The sequence below is a fragment of the Bubalus kerabau genome, chromosome 15 (genome assembly GCF_029407905.1).
Source record: "Bubalus kerabau isolate K-KA32 ecotype Philippines breed swamp buffalo chromosome 15, PCC_UOA_SB_1v2, whole genome shotgun sequence".
Taxonomy (NCBI): Eukaryota; Metazoa; Chordata; class Mammalia; order Artiodactyla; family Bovidae; genus Bubalus; species Bubalus kerabau.
Genome location: NC_073638.1, coordinates 78300792 through 78324100, shown reverse-complemented (window position 1 = coordinate 78324100; position 23309 = coordinate 78300792). Strand labels below are relative to the sequence as shown.

The 23309-nt window shown below is 42.8% G+C and overlaps 1 protein-coding gene and 1 pseudogene across 2 annotated transcripts in view; one reads left to right on the top strand and one right to left on the bottom strand.

Moving 5' to 3' along the window:
- The first annotated feature begins 222 nt into the window (after positions 1-222).
- NUP160 (nucleoporin 160) overlaps positions 223-23309 on the top strand; it is a 44253-nt gene continuing 21166 nt past the window's right edge. For both annotated transcript variants that reach the window (XM_055547127.1, XM_055547126.1), the window contains exons 1-13: positions 223-369; positions 641-752; positions 4896-5106; positions 5642-5864; positions 7952-8030; positions 8354-8468; positions 9140-9298; positions 15981-16058; positions 16336-16433; positions 18851-18935; positions 20470-20538; positions 22162-22245; positions 22548-22718. In XM_055547127.1, the coding sequence (XP_055403102.1) occupies positions 270-369; positions 641-752; positions 4896-5106; positions 5642-5864; positions 7952-8030; positions 8354-8468; positions 9140-9298; positions 15981-16058; positions 16336-16433; positions 18851-18935; positions 20470-20538; positions 22162-22245; positions 22548-22718 (1584 nt within the window). In that variant the 5' untranslated portion in view covers positions 223-269. The remainder of the gene's footprint in view (positions 370-640; positions 753-4895; positions 5107-5641; positions 5865-7951; positions 8031-8353; positions 8469-9139; positions 9299-15980; positions 16059-16335; positions 16434-18850; positions 18936-20469; positions 20539-22161; positions 22246-22547; positions 22719-23309) is intronic.
- Positions 16447-17211, bottom strand: LOC129627671 (60S ribosomal protein L30-like; annotated as a pseudogene).

The window sequence follows — 23309 nt, the reverse complement described above, 5'->3', positions numbered from 1 at the left end:
GAAAATGGCGCCGCCCCTTGGGGCTTCCTAGTCGGCCACGCAAAGGTTTCCTCAGGTGGAGTCCGCAGGCTTCCCCTAGCCCCTTCTCCCTCGGCTCCCTCCCTGCGCACCTGGTCGCCAGCTAACTCGGTGGACGCCTCACAACGCAGGATCCGGCCGCCCTCGACCTCTCCGGGCTTCTCCACCTGCCCGCCTGCTCCTCCCCCGGAAGTGACGACACCCGCCCGGCCCTGCTGGTGTCCCGTCGGGCCTCGCGGCGGCGCGGGAAGATGGCGGCGGCGGGAGCCGTGGAACGGAGCTTCGTGGAGGTCGTCGGCGCTGAGCGCGAAAGGCCGAGGCACTTTCGGGAGTTCACTGTTTGCGGCATTGGTACGGCAGCATCCCAGCAGAGCGCGATCCGAACCTTCCTCTCGGGCCTCTCCTGTGGATTCCTCAATCCCTAACCGCCCCCGTTACCCTTCTGAGCCCACATGCCTATTAGCACAGGAATCAGAGCTACCTTAGTGTCCTGCTGCCTCCTCTTTCCTCCCCTTTCATTCTGTATGGACTGTCAGTCCGTCCTCCTCTGCTTTCTCAGCGACCTCAGTCCGTGTCATCCCCAGAGAACCACGTGTGCAGGCTGACCACTGACCTTTTGCAGGAACTGCAAATGCAGCGGCCGGAGCCGTAAAATATGGTGAGAGCGCGGGAGGCTTCTACTATGTGGAAAGTGGCAAGCTGTTCTCCGTCACCAGGAACAGATTCATTCATTGGTGAGTGCTGTGTTTGGCAAACCCTCTGGAAGGTCGGGTCGTTTGGCGGCTGAATTTGCGTGTCTGTCCCTAAGGTGTCATTCATTTTCCGAGTGGTTGTAGACAAGCAAAGAAGAAAAGCCTGCTTTCTGTTTATGTCTTAATCAGTGGAGAATTAAGGAGACCCAGAGTTCTGGAAGAGGTACCCTCCCAGGCAACACTAAAAGCAGAATAAATGTAGCATAGGGGCTAAAGCCCCAAAGACCAGTTTTAAAACATGAGCCCATTATGTGTTTGTAGTGCTTTACATTCATTCTGTGAATGAAGCTTCCTTCATCCTATGAATGTGTTTGAGCCTTTACTTGTCAGGCACTGCTAGGTGTCCTGGGGACAAAATGACTAACAAAAACAATCACCGTTTTCATCATGCAGGGTGTGGCAGTGTAAGAGAAGTGGACCTACCTTTCATGGGGCAGTTTTGAGAAGGAAAAAGGCATTAAGCTAATGTTCATACATAGGTATATCAATACAGATTTTTCATTCTTGCCTCAGAGGAGAAGAATAGGGCTTTGAGAGGCTAATGGGAAGACCAAGTATCATTGGTGGGGCTGGAAAGGCCTAAAGTAAGTCACATTTCACCTGAGATTAGAAGGGGGAAAGGTTAGCCAGGCAAGGTGTTGCGAGAGAGGGCATTTGAGCAAGTGGGATCACTATCTCCAAAATCCATGAGGTGAAAAGAATTTGACAGGTTTGAGGAACTGACTAAAGATCTATGCGGCTTAACTGCAAATGGGCAAAACGGATAAGGACGTGAGAGATGCTGAGACTAGGTAGCTGGGCCGGACTCATCATGAAGGACCTCAGGCTGTGCTTGGTCTTTGTTATGGTGCACGGGCTTCTCATTACTGCGGCTTCTCTTGTTGCAAAGCACAGGCTCTAGAGCATGGGCTTAGGTACTGCATAGCGTGTGTAATCTTCCTAGGCCAGGGATCGAACTGGTGTCCTGAGAGTTGGCAAGCAGATTCTTAACCACTAGACTACCAGGGAAGCCCCAAGATATGTGAATTTTATCCTGAGTATGTTGAGCAATCACTGAAAGTCTATAAAGGATTACTAACATGATCAAATGGAGAAGGAAATGGCAACCCACTCCAGTGTTCTTGCTTGGAGAATCCCAGGGACAGGGGAGCCTGGTGGGCTGCCATCTATGGGGTCACACAGAGTTGGACACGACTGAAGTGACTTGGCAACATGATCAAAATCACATTTTAAAATAATCAGTCTGCTTTGTGTAAAGTAGATTTGGGATGGATGGGTAAAATACAAAAGAACAGTTTGCTTTTATGATGGACAAAGTAAGACATGTTGGTGACTCAGCTGTGGGAGTGGCTAGAAAAACAGAAATAGATGGATTCGAGATACACTTACAGGGTAGCTTCATTAGGACCAGGTGATAGACTGACTATTGGATAAAGGATGGTAAGGGAAAAGGAGGGAGCAAGGACAAGTTCCTGTCTTTTGGTGTGACTGACCAGATATCCTGCAGAAGGATTGCCATCTTCTGAGATATAGAAGATGGGTTTTGGACAGATGTTAAGTCATTCTTTTAGACGTGCTATTAAAGTGTCTGTGTAGTTGCTCTTTGACAGTGTCAAGTAGGCATTGAACTTTATAGGCTCAGAAGAAAGACCTATGTTAGAGGTGCAAATCTCATTGATTTCAGAAATATTTTTGAGTGCCTAATATGTTCCGACGCTAGAGCTAAAGAATCCACCTGCCAGTACAGGGGACACAAGAGATGTGAGTTCCATCCCTAGGTCAGGAAAATCCCCTAGAGGAGGGCATGGCAACCCACTGCAATATTCTTGCCTGGAGAATCCCATGGACAGAGGATCCTGGCAAGCTATGTAGGGCTTTGGGTTGCAAAGAGTCAGACTGAAGTGACTTTGCACACACACAATGTGTTCCAGTGGACGTTTAGGGACTGGGAACATAGCAGGGAACAGAGCAGACAGTCCTTGCTCTCAGAGGGAGCTGATCAACAACAGTAAACCCAAAAAACAGTAGTTCATCAGGTAATACGTGGAATGGAGAACAGGGAAGGGAGAAGGGGAATTATTATGTTTAATATTTCACATAGGGTAGTTGGGCAAGACTCAGTGATAAGTTAACATTTGAGCAGAGGAAATAAGGGTACCCAAGGGATGAGATTTCAGGTAGAGCCTTCGAAGAAAAAGGGCAAAAATGCTGAGGCAGGAGCTTGTGTGTTGTTTTCAAAGAATGGCAAAGGGCCAGAAGTCTGCCTCTTGGGAGAATGCAGGATAGAGGAATAAGGTAACCAAGGGGCAGATTAGGGCTTTGTCAGTTATTTCAAGGCTGTGACTTTTACTTTGAGTGAGAGGAGGGTTTTAAATGAAGAGGTATAATGAAAAACAGTGTTTTTAAAAGATTGCTTGTCTGCTGTGTTGAGAACAGAGTGTAGTAGGAAGGGGTGGGAGCAGGGAGACCAATTAGAGGTTGGTGCCACAATCCACACAAAAGACGATGGCTTAAAATGAGTTTGGTATTGTTAGAGGCTGTGAGAAATGTTCTAATAGTGGATATGTTTTAAAGGTGATTTTGTTAGCATTTAGTATCAGATCAGATGTAGGGTATATTGAAAGAAAAAAATCCAAGGGTGAAGCCCAGATTTTTGGCTTGAGCAACTGGAAGTTACAGAGACGCCATCCATGAGTTGGAAAGAAGTGCAGGTGAAGCGGATGTTTTTTCTGGTTTGCTGGGTCCAGGAATTCTGTTTCGGACAGGTGTAGTTTGAGATCCCTGATACACAAGTGCAAGTTTGAGGCAGTGGTCAGGTGAGTGGAGAGTGTGGGCTGAAAAAGATACAGATTTAGAAATTATTGTCAGTCAAAGCTGTTAAACCAAAGATGATCGCCTATAGCAGTGGTCGGCAGGCTTCTTGGCACCAAGGACCAGTTGCACGGAAGACCATTTTCCCACAGACCTGGGGTGGGGGGACTGGTTTCAGAACGATTCAGCATGTTACATCTGCTGTGCCCTTGGTTATTGTGCCATCAGCTCCACCTCAGATCATGAGGCGTTAGATCCCGGAGGCGGAAGCCCGCTGACGCAGAGAGGAGATTCGGGTGGTTCGCTAGATGAGATGGCGCTGGTTAGGACACTCCCAGCATGGTGCCGTCTGTGGTTCCGAAGCTACCACATAGCAGAGTTGTACGTGAGGAGGAGCCTACCCTGCTTCCTAGCAGGAGGAAGCTTTAGAAGGGAAACACCCACATTTATAAGATCACTGTAGTTTGATGCTATAGTAATTATATGTAGAGGCCACATTACACTATAAGGTGTGAGTGTGTGGTGTGAATTTTAATCCTGCTGCTAAGTCATGTCAGTCGTGTCCGACTCTGTGCGACCCCAGAGACGGCAGCCCACCAGGCTACCGTCCCTGGGATTCTCCAGGCAAGAATACTGGAGCGGGTTGCCATTTCTTTCTCCAGTGCATGAAAGTGAAAAAGTGAAAGTGAAGTCGCTCAGTCATGTCTGACTCTTCGCTACCCCATGGACTGTGGCCTACCAGGCTCCTCCATCCATGGGATTTTCCAGGCAAGAGTACTGGAGTGGGTTGCATCCTAGCGGAGTTTAATTGAATTGACTATTGTTCTAAAGGTTTCCCAGGTGGCGCTAGTGGTAAAGAACGCGTCTGCCAATGAGGGAGACAAAATAGACCTGGGTTCAATCCCTGGGTCGGGAAGATCCCCCCTGGAGGAGGGCATGGCAACCCACTCCAGTATTCTTGCCTGGAGAATCCTGGGGACAGAGGAGCCTGGAGGGCTGCAGTCCATAGGGTTGCAAAGAGTCTGAACTAACTGAAGCAACTTAACACTTTGTTCTAAACATACTATCAAGTTTGGAAATGTCTCCATTTAACAGAGAATCATATAATAATAGTTGAATTGTATATAATACTGTGTTTTGTAGACTATACAATGTGGTTTGGAATGGCAGAATTGATTTGAGTTTGCTTATCCAAAATTTTTGAATTAGGAGAGTTCACCTGAAAACTATTGTCATACATTTCCATGCAACAATCAGAAAGAAAAGCGTAAACTCTTTTTTTTGTTGTTTTTTACAAATGTCTCTTTTTAATAGGAAAACCTCTGGAGATACATTGGAGCTGGTGGAAGAGTCATTGGACATAAATCTGTTGAATAATGCAGTTCGCCTCAAATTCCAAAACTGCGTCCTTCTACCCGGAGGAGTTCATGTCTCTGAGACTCAGAACCATGTGATAATCTTGATATTAACCAATCAGACAGTGCATAGGTTGCTTTTACCACACCCTTCCCGGATGTATAGGAGTGTAAGTTGGTTAAGTATAATGTCCTTTATTTCTCAAGTTACTCGGTCACAAATTTAGTATTAGAGCAGTGTCCTTTGGAATTGAAGGAAGGATGGATTCCTTGCTAGCCCTAACCAAGCATACGTTCATGTTGTTATTGTTTACTCCGTAAGTCGTGATCAGCTCTTTTGCGACCCTATGGAGTATAGCCCGCCAGGCTCCTCTGTCCATGGAATTGCCCAGGCAGGAATACTGGAGTGGGTTGCCATTTCCACCTCCAGGGGATCTTCTCCACCTAGGGATCGACCCCACATCTCCTGCACTGCAGGCAGATTCTTTCCCGAGGAGCCACTGGGGAAGCCTCATACTTTCCTAGTTACTATTTTAAATGATCAAATACATTTTAAGTTGCAAAAATAGTTTCATTAAAAAGAACAGCTTCCTTTTTCAACTCAACAATTTTTTTACTTTAAAAACATTGATAGCAATTGGGAGGAACTGAACAAAATTCGTTTATTTTGATTTTAACAGATTTTTCTTTTTCATTTCTCCACAGGAGCTGGCAATCGAAAGTCAGATGCAGTCAATATTCACTGACATTGGAAAAGTTGATTTTAGGGATCCTTGCAACTATCAGCCGATCCCATCAGTGCCTGGCCTCTCCCCTGGTTCTGCCACCTCAGCAGCCTGGCTGAGCAACGATGGGGAGGCTCTGTTTGCTCTGCCATCTGCCTCCGGGGGAATCTTTGTTCTTAAACTACCTCCTTATGACGTACCTGGTAAGAACAGGAATGCAGCATGGATTTCATTTTAAACAAACATTGGCATTAAGACAGACATTAGAAGTCCAAGGCCATTATCCAGTGCAGGAACTGCTTCCAAACCACCCTAAAATGGTTATTCATTATTGCTTGCCTAATGAGTCCCTAACACTTTACAGTTTTTCCCAAGAGGGTGGGATTTTATACAGTGAATGAGGAACTGCAGCTTACTGGAACGTAGGAAAACAGGTGGCTGTAAGGTGGCCTATTCTAAGGCCTTTAGTAGGGATGAGTTGACTGATGTCTATTTTCAGTTTGAGGTGCTGTAACTAAAACAAGTTTACCTGAAACAAGGAAGCTCAGTGCTGCTACCATGCTCCAGGTTACCACCTTCTCTTAACCTGAACTATTGTATTTGCTTCCTAATTATCTTCCCAGATCTGTCCTTAGCCCTCTGCAGAAACTTCTCAGGCAGACCAAGACATTTAAAACCTATGTTGAGTCATGCCATTCCACTGCTTGAAGCCTTCGGGTCAGGGCTGTTCTTCATCTCACTCCAATAAACCTAGCGTCCTATGGCAACGCCCTGCTGCCTCTCTAACTGCATCTTCTCATTCTTTCTCCCCTCCTTCTCCAAACCAGCCACATGTCTTCTGGCAGTTCCTTGAACATACCAGGCGCATCTGCCTAAGGGCTTTGGTGGTGTTCAGTCGCTCAGTTGTGTCCGACTCTTTGCGACCCAATGGACTGCAGCGCACCGGGCTTCCTGGTCCCTCACCATCTTCCAGTGCTTGCTCACACTCATGTCCATTGAGGCAGTGATGCCGTCCAACCATCTCGTCCTCTGTTGTCCCCTTCTGCCTTCAGTCTTTCCCAGCATCAGGGTGTTTTCAGTGAGTCGGCTCTTCACATCTGGTGGCCAAAGGATTGGAGCTTCAGTTTCAGCATCAGTCCTTCCAATGAATATTCAGGATTGATTTCCTTCAGGATTGACTGGTTTGATCTCCTTTGATCATCCAAGGGGCTCTCGAGTCTTCTCCAACACAGTTAAAAAGCATAAATTCTTCAGTGCCCTGCCTTCTTTATGTTCCATTCATAAATCCATGCATGACTACTGGAAGAACTATAGCTCTGACTATACAGACCTTTGTTAGCACAGTAATGTCTCTGCTTTTTAATATATTGTCTAGGTTGATCATAGCTTGTCTTCCAAGGAGTAAGCGTCTTTTAACTTCATGGCTTCAGTCACTGACCTCAGTGATTCTGGAGCCCAAGAAAATAGTGTCTCACTGTTTCCATTGTTTCCCCGTCTGTTTGGCATGAAGGAATGGGACCGGATGCCATGATCTTAGTATTTTGAATGTTGAATTTTAAGCCAGCTTTTTCACTCTCTTCTTTCATCTTCATCAAGAGGCTCTTCTTCGCTTTCTTCCATAAGGGTGGTGTCATCTGCATATCTGAGGTTGTTGATGTTTCTCCCGGCAATCTTGATTCCAAGGCTTTGGTAGGAATAGTCTGTCCCCAGCTACCATTGTGGCTCATTCTCTCAACTCCTTTAGGTCCTTTTTCAGTGGGTGATCTGACCACTTTTTAAAATTGTAACGCGCGCCACCCCCTCCCCCCATTCACTGTACCCTTTCTGTGTTTTCTTTTTCTCCACTTATGGCATTCTGTTTACTTCGTTAACTGTCTGCTTCTCCCTTCCTCTCAATGGAATATTAAGTTCCAGGAGGACAAGACTGTTTTCACTTGTATTTTCTGCTGTATCTCTCGCGTCTAGAACTGCGCCTAGCTCAGGAAAGGTACTGAGTGTTGCTTTTGGAAAGAATGAAGTGCTGCTTCTGAGCAGCAACATGGGTTACCATTTGTAAATGGCAAAAATTTCCCCTTGGAATGTAAAACTGCTGTTGCTATTGATCCAGTAATGATTCAGAATATTTTAGTTAGGACAGATCTATGGAAAAGGTACAGCCTAAGACTTCCTTGGTATAGAAAGCTCACCTGTTATAAATTCCTTGTTTACGGTTGCATGCTCTTGTCTTTGGGTTTCGCCAAGTATGTCATGGGGTGCCTTGGGTATCACTAGCCTGTTTTCCGTCTTGCAGGGGTGGTGTCAGTCGTGGAGCTGAAACAAAGCTCAGTGATGCAGCGCCTGCTTATAGGCTGGATGCCCACAGCTATCAGGTGAGTGTCTCTAGCCAGTGAATCAGAGGGCCCAAGAGTGTGAGCTTTTGCCCTGGTCAGCGGCGATTAGTGCTTCCAGTCTGACTCCAAGACAAATAAATGTTACGCTGGAAAGGAGAAGGGTCTATACAACACCGCATTCCATCTATAGTAACCGGACATGAGCCAGACAGAAAGTGTGCTACTGCACACCAGCCTGGAAACTCTTGCTCCTTCCGTTAAGAGTGTATATTTATAATTTTATTTTGTCTCTTAAATTGCAAACTCTAATGATCAGGTAATTGGCACCAATAAAACGCTAATGCTCAGCCTTCCGTTTTCAGAGGTGACCAGGGGCCTTCAGATCGTCCCCTGAGCCTTGCTGTGCATTGTGTCGAGCACAATGCCTTCATCTTTGCTCTGTGTCAAGATCATAAACTACGAATGTGGTCTTACAAGGTAAATGCTACATTGATAGTTACTGTAAGTTAAAATAGGATTGTGAATTGTAGAGAAATTGAAATAAGTCTTGTTTCCTCTCGTAAAGATGATCAGATCTCTTACTTTGAAAATGATGGGCCATTTCCAGATTCAGACAGTTTTGTTTAACTTTATTTTTCATACACTTCTCCCCTAAATTTTTGTATTTTTATTTTGGAAAATTAAGTCTTACAGAAACGTTGACGTGATACCAAGTATACTCTTCACTTCACGACAAATGTGGTTTTGAAACGCAAGTTGAGAGGCTTCTGCTGGTGGTCCAGTGCTCCCAGTGCAGGGGTTGCATGTTTGATCCTTGGTTGGGGAACTAAGATCCCACATGCCACACAGTGTGGTCAAAACCTTTTTTTTTTTTTTTTTAAATAAAAACTTAAAAAAATAAAATGCAAGTTGGTAAAATAGTGTTCAACCTTTGAATACGAAACAGCTAATCATTTTATCTATCAGACCAAAGAAATGTTTTCATCTCAGCCCTTTAAAAAAAAAAACAAAAAAACCTGTAGGGCCCTTCAGCAGATAAATTACATACAGTCCTAGATATGATGGATATGCATTCTTTAAAAAGGGAAGGAGTTTTTTTTCCATCTTGAATGTTCTTTAATATCACTTACTAATTCTTTTCTTGACAGGACCAAATGTGCCTGATGGTGGCTGACATGCTGGAGTTTGTCCCCGTAAATAAAGATCTCCGGCTCACTGCTGGGACTGGACACAAATTGCGACTTGCTTATTCCCCTTCCATGGGACTCTACCTGGGAGTATACCTGCATGCACCAAAGCGAGGACAGGTACGAGACAGATAAGACGCGTATCGAGTTATTCTGTGTGTACTGGCGTGGAGCAGTAGCTGCAGACTCGAGTCTCTTCAGCTCTCACATCAGCCTCTAGATGTATCTTGCAGTGTTTCCACACAAAAAAATGTTTCCACTTTTTGTGCTACTATGTGAATTCAAAGATCTTAAAGGAAAATTCAGGATGAAAGTAGAGAGTTTAAAGGAACGTGGAAGGAAAGTGAAGTGAAAGTCGCTCAGTCGTGTCCGACTCTTTACAACCCCGTGGACTATACAGTCCATGGAATTCTGTAGGCCAGAATACTAGAGTGGGTAGCTTTTCCCTTCTCCAGGGAGCAAACCCAGGTCTCCCACATTGCAGGTGGATTCTTTACCAGCTGAGCCACAGGGGAAGTCCGTGGAAGGAGAAGTTAACCAAAACTAAACAAGAAAGAGCTAGTTTGAAAGCTCTTTCTAAACTAGAAAGAGCTAGTTTCTTCTGAGTGAAGAAAATGGAGTTGTGAACGGGCTGTAGGTGTTATTAAGTGGTGCAGGGGAAGTTAATTTTACGAAATGATTTTGTTCATCATTCAAACATTAGCTGTTGTATGTCGATGAGGTATTTGGGATACAGTACAGTGGTATAATGGTTGTCTGAGGAGGCCTTACAAAAAGCTGAGAAGAGAAGAGAAGCTAAAGGCAAAGGAGAAAAGGAAAGATACAACCATTTGAATGCAGAGTTCCAAAGAATAGCAAGGAGAAATAAGAAAGCCTTCCTCAGTGATCAGTGGAAAGAAATAGAGGAAAACAACAGAATGGGAAAGATTAGAGATCTCTTCAAGATTAGAGATACCAAGGGAGCATTTCATGCAAAGATGGGCACAATAAAGGACAGAAACAGTATGGACCTAACAAAAGCAGAAGATATTAAGAAAAGATGGCAAGAATACACAGAAGAACTGTACAAAAAAGATATTCACGACCAAGATAATCACGATGGTGTGATCACTCACCTAGAGCCAGACATCCTGGAATACAAAGTCAAATGGGCCTTAGGAAGCATCACTACAAACAAAGCTAGTGGAGGTGTTGGAAGAGCTGAGCTATTTCAAATCGTAAAAGATGATGCTGTGAAAGTGCTGCATTCAGTATGCCAGCAAATTTGGAAAACTCAGCAGTGGCCACTGGACTGGAAAAGGTCGGTTTTTGTTCCAGTCCCTAAGAAAGGCAATGCCAAAGAATGTTCAAACTACCACACGATTGTACTCATCTCACACGCTAGTAAAGTAATACTGAAAATTCTCCAAGCCAGGCTTCAACAGTACATGAACCATGAAATTCCAGATGTTCAAGCTGGATTTAGAAAAGGCAGAGGAACCAGAGATCAAATTGCCAGCATCCATTGATTCATGGAAAAAGCAAGAGAGTTCCAGAAAAACATCTACTTCTGCTTTATTGACTATACTGAAGCCTTTGACGGTGTGGGTCACAGACTGGAAAATTCTTAAAAAGATGGGAATACCAGACCTCCTTACCTGCCTCCTGAGAGATCTGTATGCAGGTCAAGAAGCAACAGTTAGAACTGGACATGGAACAACAGACTGGTTCCAAATAGGAAAAGGAGTACGTCAAGGCTGTATATTGTCACCCTGCTTATTTAACTTCCATGCAGAGTACATCATGAGAAACACTGGGCTGGATGAAGCCCAAGCTGGAATCAGGATTGCTGGGAGAAATATCAGTAACCTCAGATATGCAGATGACACAACCCTTATGGTAGAGAGCAACAAGAACTAAGCCCTGTGGCACAGCCAAATAAATAAATAAATAGATTGTTGGATATTGTGTTTGGCACGGTTCCGGGCCCTTTATGTACATTAACAGCAAATGCCTGGACTGTGTGCTTCCTCTGGACTCACACACCACACATACCATCCATTTAATCCTAGTGACATCCCAGCGAGGTCGGGTTTGTCCTCCTCCCTCCACTGGAGCTCTGATTCCCCATGCTGGGTGCTGATCTGTCTGGGTCCCCTCCTCACTCCCGTTGGGCTCTGGGGTCCCAGTCCATCAGCAAACTCCGGGAGACAGTGAAGGACAGAGGAGCCCAGCGTGCTGCAGTCCATGAGTCAGGCACAACTGAGCGACTAAATGAGGGCGGTCCCACTCCAGGGTGCCCTTTCACGTGGATGCCCTCCACACCCCCTCAGCGCTGACACTGCGCTGGTCCACCCCCGTGCAGTGGACACCCTCCCCGCCTCCTTGGGCTCTAGTCTCCAGCGCGGGCTGTCTCTCTGTGTGGACCCTCCTCGCCCTGCGTGAGTTTCCACCCTGCCCCAGGCTTTCCACATAGGTGGACGCTTCCTCACCCTGCTCATGCTCATCTCCCAAAGCTAGGCTGCTGCCCAATACAGAGACTCTTCTTACCCCCTTGGGTTCTTTTTTTGTTTCATTTTTTACCTTTTTGGCCAAGCTGTCTCGTGTGCGGAATCTTAGTTCCCTGACCAGGGATCAGACCCATGCCCCCTGCATTGGAAGCACAGAGTCTCAACCACTGGACCACAAGAGAAGTCATTTGTCCTTGGGTTCTTGATTCATGCCACCCCCTCCCTAGGCTCAGAAATTTGTTAGAATGGCCCACAGAACTCAGGGAAACACTTACAGTTACTGGTTTATTATACAATAAATGCTGAAGACGTAGGTAGGGCAAGGTCCAGAAGGGTCTCAAGGCATTGAGGCGCACCACCGTCCAGCACATGGATGTGTTCCCCAGCCTGGGCGCTCCCCACATCCCATAGGGATAGGGGTTTTTAAGGAGGCTTCATCTCATAGGCATGATGGATTATGAAGCCAGTGGCCTTTCTTCCCTTTGTAGAAAATAGGGGTCTGGGCTGAAAGTTGCAAGATTCTATTCAGGCTTCCTCTTTCTGGTGACCAGTTGCCATCCTGAAGCTATCCAGCAGTCAGCTCTTGGAGCAAAAGGTGTTCCTGTCACTTAGGAAATGCACAGGGATTTAGGAGTCTGTGCCGGGAACCAGGGTCAAAGACCAGCTACTATAACAAAAGATGCTCCTAGCACCTCTGTCACCACTCAGAAGATTGCAGGTATTTTAGGAGCTCCGTGTCAGGAGCCAGAGACCGACATGTATGTTCATTGCTACGTCGAAGACTCTGATAGCGATTTGTTAACTCTAGATCATACTGAAAAGCATCGCCATCTTAGCAGTATTAAGGTTTCTGCTTCATGAAAATGGGATGCTTTTCCATTTAATGTTTTATAGTTTTCATGATACAGGTTTTGTAGGGGCTTTTTAATTAACTTATTCCTATGTATTTTATTCCTTTTGATACTATTGTAAGTGAAGTTATCTTAATTTCATTTCAGGTTCCTCATTGCAGGTTTATAGAAATATAATTCACTTTTTTATATTGATTTTATATATACTGAACTCTTTTTAGTTCTAGTAGTGTTATAGTGGAATCCTTGGGACTTCCTATTTATAGGACAGCAACATCTGCAAATAAAGATAGTTTTATTACTTCTTTTCCAATTTATGTGCCTTTTCTTTTTTTGTCTTAATTTCCTTGAACAGATCCTCCAGTATAATGTTGGATAGAAGTGACAAGAGTTAACACCCTTGTCTTATTCCCAGTTTAAGAGAGAAAGCTTCGGGTGTTTCACCACTGAGTATGATGTTAGCTGTGTATTTTTTGTGTTGAGGAAGTTCCTGTCTATTCCTAGCTTGTTGAATTTTTATCATGAAAGAGTATTCAGGTTGGTGCCACTGTGACATTAGGAGATCAGTAATTTCACCCACTGTTGCTTTTTTGCATAATCAGTGCAAATATTAACACAATGAAAAGGGCAAATGATGTAGAATTACTGTGAAGAGTTTTGACCTCACTGACCCCCTGAGATTAGTCTTGGGGACCTCTAGGTGTCTGTGGACCACATTTTGAGAATCTCTGCTCTAAAGATTACACTGAGATCGGATGTGTTATTCTAGGATTAGGGTCAAAGTGAGCAGAGCTACTATCTCCTTTGGTTTAAGCATTAAGGTTCTATTAATGAAGCCTAAAATCAGATACACTTCATTTTTAGCAGCCATGTAATGCTGGTGTGCCTGTTCAGAGTATAATGAAGTTGAGGTCTTTTTTTTTTTTCTTTTTCTAAACAAAAGCTGCTCTTCAGAATGTTTTTTTCTCCCTAACCTGCACATTTGAAGTTTGGTGGTGTTTTTTACCGATTTATTTGTTGGTTGTGGTGGGTCTTTGTTGCTGCACTACAGCTTTCTTTTAGTTGGGGTGAGTTGGGGCCATTCTTAGTTTGGACGCGTGGGCTTCTTGTTGTGATGGTGTCTCTTGTTGTGGAGCACAGTCTCTGTTGCTCGGAGGCCTCTAGGATCTTCCTGGACCAGGGATCGAACCGGTGTCCCTTGCATTGCAAAGCAGATTCTTAACCACTGGACCACCAAGGAAGCCCTGTTTGGTCTTTTTAATCTCTGTAGTAGTTTACATCCATTCCTGTTAGTTTCATTTGTTTCTTCTTGGTTTTCTTTTGGTTCTTTGGACACTAATTCTGTTAAGTGCATTAATTTAATCATTCTCAGCATCATGTCCTCAGTGTTATATTATGCCGTATGTATTTCCATCTGGGCTTCCTTGGGCTCAATGGTTAAGAATCCACCTTCAATGCAGGAGACATGGGTTTGATCCTTGGGTTTGGAAGATCCCCTGGAGGAAAAAATGGCAACCTGCTCCAGTATTCTTGCGTGGGAAATCCCATGGACAGAGGAGCCTGGTGGACTATAGTCCATGGGGTCGAAAAAGAGTCAGACAGGACTTAGCCACTACACAATAACAATAATAGTTTCCATCTAGGACACTAATGAAAATCTCAAACAGAAGTGCGGTAGACCTGTGATGTGGTCTGTAGAATGGTCCTGGGCCACAAATTGTTACTAGTTAGCAGTAAAATAAATACAGAAACTGAGAGAACAGAAGCATAAGTGATTTGACTTTGCCACAGACATTCATGGTTTCTGTATGTCATGAAAGTATCTTTCTGAGGGACTTCTCTAGCAGTCCAGTGATATAAGACTCCACGATTCCCCTGCAGAGTGTGCAGGTTCAGTCCCTGCTTGGGGAATTAAGATTCCCACATGCCACCCAGTGGAGCACCACCCCCCTCCCCCCCCCCAAAAAAAAGAAGAAGAATATTAGTCTGGAGCAGGTTAAAAAATGAAAGAAAAAAAAAAGCGTTCCTTTGTTCCTTTACCACAGGTCGTTTGAGAAGCGCTGCACTAGACCAGCATTCTTCCAACTTTTTGGCTGGAAGATACAACAAATAGTTTACATTGCTATCCGGACACCCTTATGTGGCGATGGACATATAACAGAAAAACAGTTTTCATGAAACGTGTTCACCGTGGGTGATCAACTGATAAACTCTCAATCTTTTTTTTTTTCTTAAATGCTGGTTGAGACCTACTAAGTTGATTCATGTCTCGGTAGTGCTTTGAGATATGTAGCTTGTGAAATGTAGCTGGAGGCGGGCATGAATGTGACCACTACATATTTTTCTCATACTTCGTACAGTCTATTTTTCTCTCAAAGAGAATCACTGTATTTTTTTTAAAGCTTCTTGTGAGCAGTTGCTTATGGTACCAGGATAGAATCTTCATGGCTCTTATTAGTTTATAGTATATTTTCTTTGTCAAAAAATTATTTAAAATAATGTTCATTAAATATTATTTTTGAGTTTGACATCTTTTTTGTTTTGGCAGTAGAGTTAAATATGAAACATGAATTATTTTGTAGGTTTTTGTTTGTAGTGAAGATTGACTCGAGTTGATTTTTACCATGTGTATGTTTTAAATTGTTTTTGGTAAAAGCATTAAAAATAGGTTTCTGACCATAGATTCTACTTCATACCCAAGGATAGCTACCATGGCAGGGGGAAATAGTAAATATCAAGTGTTAGGGAGGATGTGGAGACATTGGAACCCTTGTGCATTACCAGTGGGGATGTAAAATGCTACAGCCACTATGGGGTACAGCTTGGCAACTCTTCAATTTCCGTATGATCAAGCAATTCCTCTTCTGGATATATACCCCAAAGAATTCAAAGTAGGGTCTTGATATTTGTACACCCACGTTCTTAGCAACAATATTCCCAATAGCCACAAAATGAAAGCAACCTAAGTCTCCATCGATGACTGAGTGGATGAACAAGATGTGGTGTTTACATAAAACGGAATATGATTCAACTTTAAGAGGAAAGAAATTCTGACACATGCTGCAGCGTGGGTAAACCTTGAGGATATTGTCCTAAGTGAAAACACAGCCCCTAAAAGACAGGTACCATTATGTAAAAGAGTCAAGATCCTAGAGATAGACGATAGGATGCTGGTTGCCCAGAGCTGGGCAGTGGGAAGGGTCGGGGAGGGGGGAATGGGGGATTTAACGAATACAGGGTTTCTCTTCTGAAAAACAAAAAAAAGTTTTGAAGATTGGTTGCACAAGTATAAATGTACTTAATACTACTAAGCTGTACAGTTAAAAATAGTTAAGTGCTACATATATTTTATCACACATATTTTTTAAAAATAGGTTTTTGAATGCTAATAAGTCTTGCTTGCTTAGAAAAATGGCATGTTGGTTATTTCAAGTATTAACTTAGCAACTTGTTTTTTATCAGTTCTGCGTTTTCCAGTTGGTGAGCGCTGAGAATAACCGCTATAGCCTAGATCACATCTCCTCACTGTTCACTTCTCAGGTAGGTTGAATCATGCTTTGCATATCACACAAGTACCGGAAAGAAGTACTGGCTAATTTACCTGTTGTAATGGGATTGTAATCTTAAAGTGGAATATTTAATGAAACTTCGTCCAAACAAAATTTGATTTGGATTTCACCCGGTTCACATGGCACCATCTTCAGTTTTCATGTTTTTACCTCTCCTGCTTATACAAGTGTAACTCACCATAAAGTAGTACCTTTTCTGTCTTATTTTAACCTCTTTTTGTTTGTTTCCTCCCTACATTTCTTTCCAGGAGACACTGATTGACTTTGCCTTAACCTCCACGGATATCTGGGCCCTGTGGCACGACGCTGAGAACCAGACAGCTGTGAAATACATCAACTTTGAACAGTAGGGGTCCCTCTCCTCTGTCCTCCTACCTTGCCCCAGGCAGAGTCACACTCAGAAAAGAAGGGAGCTCCTTGTGTAGGACACAAGTCAAATGTGTACATTTAAAGGATTCAGCCTTGGGTTTGCCTGTTTTCTGACATACCTTCTATTTCATTTTGCATTCTTACCTTAACGGTTTTAGGACAGAAAAAAGGATTCTTAGAGTTGAAATGACACAGAAAAATATGCATATATACCATCTTTATTGGGAGAGACAGCACATATCCAAAATACTTCTTTTTTGGTTTGTTTTTCAAACAAGCTCTGGGTGGTTTTATTACAGAAAAGTTGTACATGATTGACTTTTTACCAGCCTGTTCTGGCACGACCCGAATCACCTGCACCCGTTCCCCTGCACCCATGACAGCCAGTGTACAAGCTCTCGTATTTTCCACATGCTCTGCCAGTTCTGTGTTAATACCCCTATAGCGATGGAGGCCTGTTCCAGCTAATATGGCCTAGTACTGTACTTCAGATTTCCCCGAGGCTGGGTGCTTGGCAAGGATGGCCAGTTTCGTTTTGCCTTGTCTGATCGTTTTCAGCGTTTGCTCGTACCCCAGCACCTACTTTCCACTTTTCATGACGGGTTGGAGCCTAGAGTTGAGCAACTCCAGCGACTTTTTCACGTTCACCATCTTACTGCCTTACATGCGGGATGCCCCCAGCCAAGGGCAGCCTTCAAAAAGGCTGGGGAGCGAGAAAAGTCCCAAATACTTGTAATCTGCACATTTCCTTTGTTTTAAGCAAAGGCCGTTTCTGATACCCACAACTTCCAAAAGTCACTGCAGTCCCTTTGAGGTCTCAGTGTCCTCACCCTAAGATAAAAAGTAAATTCTATAACAACAGTGCTTCTCAAGCTTTGTTTTTTGAACAGGAAACCCTTTTTTTTTCCTCCAAAGACAATGAACTCCAGTATATAACAAAACCAATATTTTATGAGTATAAAATTATAACACAATTTAACATGTTGATAATCTCTAATATTAGATATGTTTGGTATATCTGTTATTTTTATTTACATGATATTCATTTTAAGATTTTTAACAGTTACAAACACATTTAAGAACCAGTTTTGAGTCAGACACTTGTGTAATTCCTGAAACGTCTGAAGGATTCCCTGGATCCTATTTTGATGCTCCTAGAACTGCAGTTGACCTTTGAACAGCATGGATTTTGAACTGTGGGGTGCATTCAATACATCGATTTTTTTCATAGTAGTTACGCTAGTACTGTTGGATCTACAGTTGCTTGAATAAGCTGTACCTGGGTTTTTGAGGGTCGGCACCTGTAAACCCCCATGTTGTTCAAGGGTCAACTATAAAGTAATTGTACCCAAGGGGTCCCTCATGAAACCCATATTCTAGATTAGAATTCTAGGAGTGGTCGCCCCCAGGTTGACCCTGAACCACACCTCAGAAAACAGAGCATACTCCTCATAGATGGCATTCAGGCAAAGTGGGTTAAAAAAGCAAAGAATCCAGTGTTGGGTGAGTTTGAAACCTGGTTCTCCAACTTACTAGCTGTGAGATACCCTAAACCTCACTTTCGACATCTTAAAATGAGGGCAGTGTGTCCTTCAAAGAATTATCATAAGGTATAAATGAAGTGTGGGATTCCCTGGTAGCTCAGCTGATAAAGAATTCGCCTTCAATGCAGGAGACCCCAGTTTGACCTGAGTTGGGAATGTCCCCTGGGGAAGGGATAGGCTACCCACTCCAGTATTCTTGGACTTCCCTTTTGGCTCAGATGGTAAAGAATCCACCTGCAATGCGGGAGACCTGGGTTCGATCCCTGGGTTGGGAACATCCCCTGGAGAAGGGAAAGGCTACCCTCTCCAGTATCCTGGCCTGAAGAATCCCCATGGACAGAGGAGCCTGGCAGGCTACAGTTCACGGGGTCACAAAGAGTTGGACACAACTGAGCAACTAAGCACATACATGAAGTATATCCAGAATTACACCTGCAGAAGGTGTAGCATATGGTAAATGTAGGATGAAAGTTGGCTATTATTTGTAGATTTGTGTCTAGAGTTTTAATTCAGGAAGATGCCTATTAAAAGAAGTAAGAGCACCTCTATAATGCAGACTTTGCTATGAATATGCTTCTCTTTTGGGGACTATTTTAAATAGAATCGATCGAGCACTTCCTGGTGTCCAGTGGTTAAGATTCCATGCTGTCGCTGCAGGGTGCACGGGTCCAGTCCCTGGTCAGGGAAATTCCGCATGTTGCCTGCTGCAGCCGGAAAAAAATAGAACTGATCGAACAGTAGTTGCAGAGGTCAGCAGTGGGACCCTTCCTGCCCAGATAGTGCTAACCGCATAAGCTTCATTTTTATTCATCATCTTTACATAGACCGATGGACTTTTTTCTCTCTCTAGTAACGTTGCAGGTCAGTGGAGTCCAGTTTTTATGCAGCCTCTGCCAGAGGAAGAAATCGTCATCAGAGATGATCAAGACCCCAGAGTAAGCAACACTGAAGTTTTATATAAGGAGATGATTTACCCTGATCATCAGTTTGAGAAGAACCAGTTGTATTAGCAGAACTCTTTAAGCTGCAGATGAAAGAAACCCACCTCAAACTGCCTTAAGCTGAACATATTGGCTTGTGCTGCTGAGAAGTTCAGAGTTACCTGGTTTCAGCCATGGCTGGAATAATGCCTTTAGGGCTTCATCTCTCCTTTGTCTCTATTCTGCTTTCCTCCTTTTTGGGTTTATTGTTGGGCAGGTTTTCTGAACAAGCTTGCGCTTGTTCAGAAAAAAGAGCGTTTCTGTTCTAGGTCATGGAGTTGACCTTGGCCTGGCATGGTCACTCGGATCAGAAGGAATAGAATATTCTGGCTTGGCATGAGAAACATGTCCAGCCTGGACCTTCTTATTGTGGAGGGTGAAGTTCAGTTGGGTGTGGGTATAGGAGGAGTGATTCTTCAGAGAAAGGTAAGGGGCTTGTTAGTAAAAGAAAGGGAAATGGATTCTGGGCAGGCACAGACCATGGGTGTCCACTATACTAACCGTGTGAATAGATGCATAAAAACTAGAAACAAAATAAATTCTGATTGAGGTATATGCTATGAAGAACACAACTTTAAAAGGTAGTGCTGTAGAGAACAAAACAGGCCAGGCTCCCTGTTTTTCAGGGACATCCTCACGGTAAACAGAAGAAAAACTTGATTCTTTACTGTTAAAATGAACTTAAAGATTATGGGCTCTGGGTCTAAGACATTAACTCTTTGTAAGATTGGGAAACCCATTTTGAGTATCTGAAATTGAATATTGCTATATTTTTAATCCCAAGAGTTTATTGGCATTTAACTTTGATCTAGAAGTCAAAATCACATGCTGGTAAAAAAGTTCTTGTTTTTCTCCATTTTGGTCATTTTATAAATGTCGCTCAGAACCTCAGTGGAAGGAAGGAAATTTGAATGAAGGTCAACCAAATTTGCTGCTTATTGGCAAATCTGGTTTATAAAATTTGATCAAAATAATTAGACAATATGAGACTTTCCGTTTTGTTCTCCCTACTTCATGTCCCCACTTGTTAGAGCTTATTGCAGTTTTGCTTGTTTTTTATATATATAATGCCTGTTCTTATTGGTTCCTTTCCTTTTTATATGTGAACCATAAATGAGGCCTTTTGTGGATGGTGTAGAAACCAGCTTAGTTTAATTGTTCTTTTACTGGTGTTTATGACTAATAACCTAGATAAGAACTCTTCACTTTTAAGATTGGCGTTTGATAAGCTGACCCACTGAAGTGCCCCGTGAGGAACACAGCATTCTCAGTGTAGTACAACCAGTTGGTTCAGAATGCTAGAGGCTTCACTCTCAGTGTGAAAATATATGACTGCTCCGCCCCTCTGCTCTGTGCAGAGGGCAGAATTTCTACGTTCACGTAATAGAAATGCAGACTTTGGTTTTAATGTGTTGGATTCCTCATTCAAATTTTTCCAAATTTTATCTTTTTTAGAATGATGCTAATTCTTGCTTCAATGTTCTAACAGGAGATGTATTTGCAGAGTCTTTTTACACCAGGGCGATTCATTAATGCAGCTTTATGTAAAGCTTTACAGGTCAGTGAAAAAATATTTCGTGTTGATCCAAGACTCTCCTATTGCTATCATTATATAGTTAATGATTACTGTTAATTTTTGTTGTTTTGCACGTACTAACCCCAACATAGTTTTGTGATTGTATATACAGGCGTTTATAAATACTGTTGTAATTTTTTTTTTTACTGTTCTTTCCATAAGAATATCAAGAGTCCCAGTGTGGAGAGAGGATTAAGGGCACTTTCCCACTGATAGTAAAGGAGAAACTTGCACCTATACCGTTGTAAAAACATACCTTACTACACTGCATATACACTCTATACTAGAAAGAAATTTTAAATGTTTTCTTGGATAGGTTTGCTGGTACAGTTTTTACCCTTTTGTTAGTACAGCAAAGGTCTGACTTGGTTCAGGTTCAAGGAAACTCTAAAAAAAAAAAAATCTAAGCTTCAAAGTTACAGGGTATAAGAGATGCAAGTCACTTAGACTTCATTAAATTGCCACTTAGCTTCATGAATTTGAAATAATCACTCATAGAATTAAAAAATCCCTTAGAATCTCCTGATCTGACCTCCCACACAAAGCAGAAATACATTGTGAGGCTTCTCTGACAGACAGCTAGTCAGCTTCTAGTTGTCTCTGCCTCCAGTGACAAGTATCTCAGCTCCTCCTGTGTGACTTATCGTTCAGAACTGTGCCATCTGAAAGTTTATCCCAGGGTATTCCTGCCAGTCCTGTGGTTAGGACTCGGCACCTTCACTCTTGGGGCCCAGGTTCAGTCCCTGTTTGGGGAACTAAAATCCCACAAGCCACGTGGTACAGCCAAAGAAAAGTGCATCCTGGTATTAGATCAGATTTAATCCTGCATCATTTAGGTGGCATCTTTCTTTGTGAACTTCATAGAACATGGCTCTTTTCTATAAAGCAGCTCTTCAAGTATTTTAAGCGTTTTCCGTGTTATCTTTCTCCAGGCTCAGTACACCCAGTCCTTTAACTTGCTCCCAGGTGATGTGGTTTCCAGATCCTTGACTTCTCTTCTGGGTACATTCTTGAATATCTGGCTGTTCTGTGTTTTCTTTTTTCTAATAAAACTCCAGGATGACACAATCACTTACTTCTAAGGCATTATTTCTTTCATCTCATCAGCGCTTCTTGTTAACAGTAATCAGTGTACGATTTCTCATGGTGTCTCTTGCAGACTGAGATCCTGAATAATCAGTAAGGCACCGATCACGAGCTTTACTTTAGGAGAGTCTTTCCCAGTAGAGTGACCTACCTCCAGCACTACTCTCGCTCACCTTTGCGCCTGTCAGGATGTATATTATTTGGCATCATCTTCCTTCCAGCTGAACAGTAGATGTTATGTTTCCTTTTGTTTTTTGTAATGACCCAAATATACCTTATTATAATTCTTGCAGGCTCATGAGTTTTTATAGTTCTTCCTGGACTATATAAACTATTTCAACTTGCTGTGATCTCACAATTAGAAGTTATTTGCACACTGTTAAGAGTAAATGTGTTATTTCAGACATGTCCAGTGTCTATTGTATTGTTATATATTGCCTCAGCGTCCTCTGGAGTATTTTTCATTTAGTTTTTAGTATTATGTGGCACTCTGAAGTGTCTCTTTGTGTCTCTTTTCAGATTTTCTGTCGAGGAACTGAGAGGAATTTAGATCTTTCCTGGACGGAACTAAAGAAAGAAGTTACTTTAGCTGTTGAAAGTGAGGTGAGGTTTGATTAAAGAAAGAAAGACAATTTCTTTCATCTCACTGTGGGGCAGATTGGTACCAAGAAATTGTTCAAATTGTTCATTGGACCTTGTTGTAAGAAATGTAAAATTCTAGACCTTTTAATTAAAGAATTAGATACATATTTACAGAGTCTATGGCATATATACTTTCCTATAGTTTAAGGAATATTCACTTCCCTATAGTTTAATAAAATGATATTAAACATTTATGTTTGGTGGAAGAAAATATCCCAAATGGTATCAAGAGTTTCTTTTTTCTTTTTTTTCTTCTTTCCCAGCTCCAAGGAAGTGTAACAGAGTATGAATTCTCCCAGGAAGAGTTCCGAAGTTTACAGCAGGAATTCTGGTGCAAGTTCTATGCCTGCTGTCTTCAGTATCAGGAAGCCCTTTCCCATCCTCTTGCCCTGCATTTGAACCCACACACAAACATGGTGTGCCTGTTGAAGAAAGTAAGAGAGCGGAAACGCACGGAAGAACTCCTGTAGGCTGTTCAGTGGGTCTTTCAGAGTGCAGTGTCTGTTGTATACTGTAGTTAGCTTTTAGGACTTTGGTGGGTTTTCTCTGGGCGGGGGGAGGGCAACCTCAGAATTATGGTTAATTTGTGTTTAAATAGTCTTCTGCAGTATTTACACTTTTCTGCATCTTGTTCACCTGTTACATTGAAATGATTCCTAATTTGAAAGTTATGAGAATAGCACAAAGCACTTCTAAATCCCCTTCACCCAGATTCACCATTTATTAACTTTCATTTGCTTTTCCTCTTGAGCCACTTGAGAGTTAGTTGTAAATATCATGCCCCTTGGTCCTGACACATTTTAGCATGTATCTAAGCACAGCAGCATTCTTTCATAACTGCAGCACAATTTAAAGATCAGGCAGTTTGATATTGGTTTATATTCAGATTTTACTAGTTGTGCCTAGAATTTTTCTTCCTTGATCTAGGATCCAATTCAAGGTCTTGCATATATTGAGTTGTCATATTTCTTTACTTAATCTCTAACTGTTGTCAGCCTTTCTCTGTCTTTCATGACACTAACTTT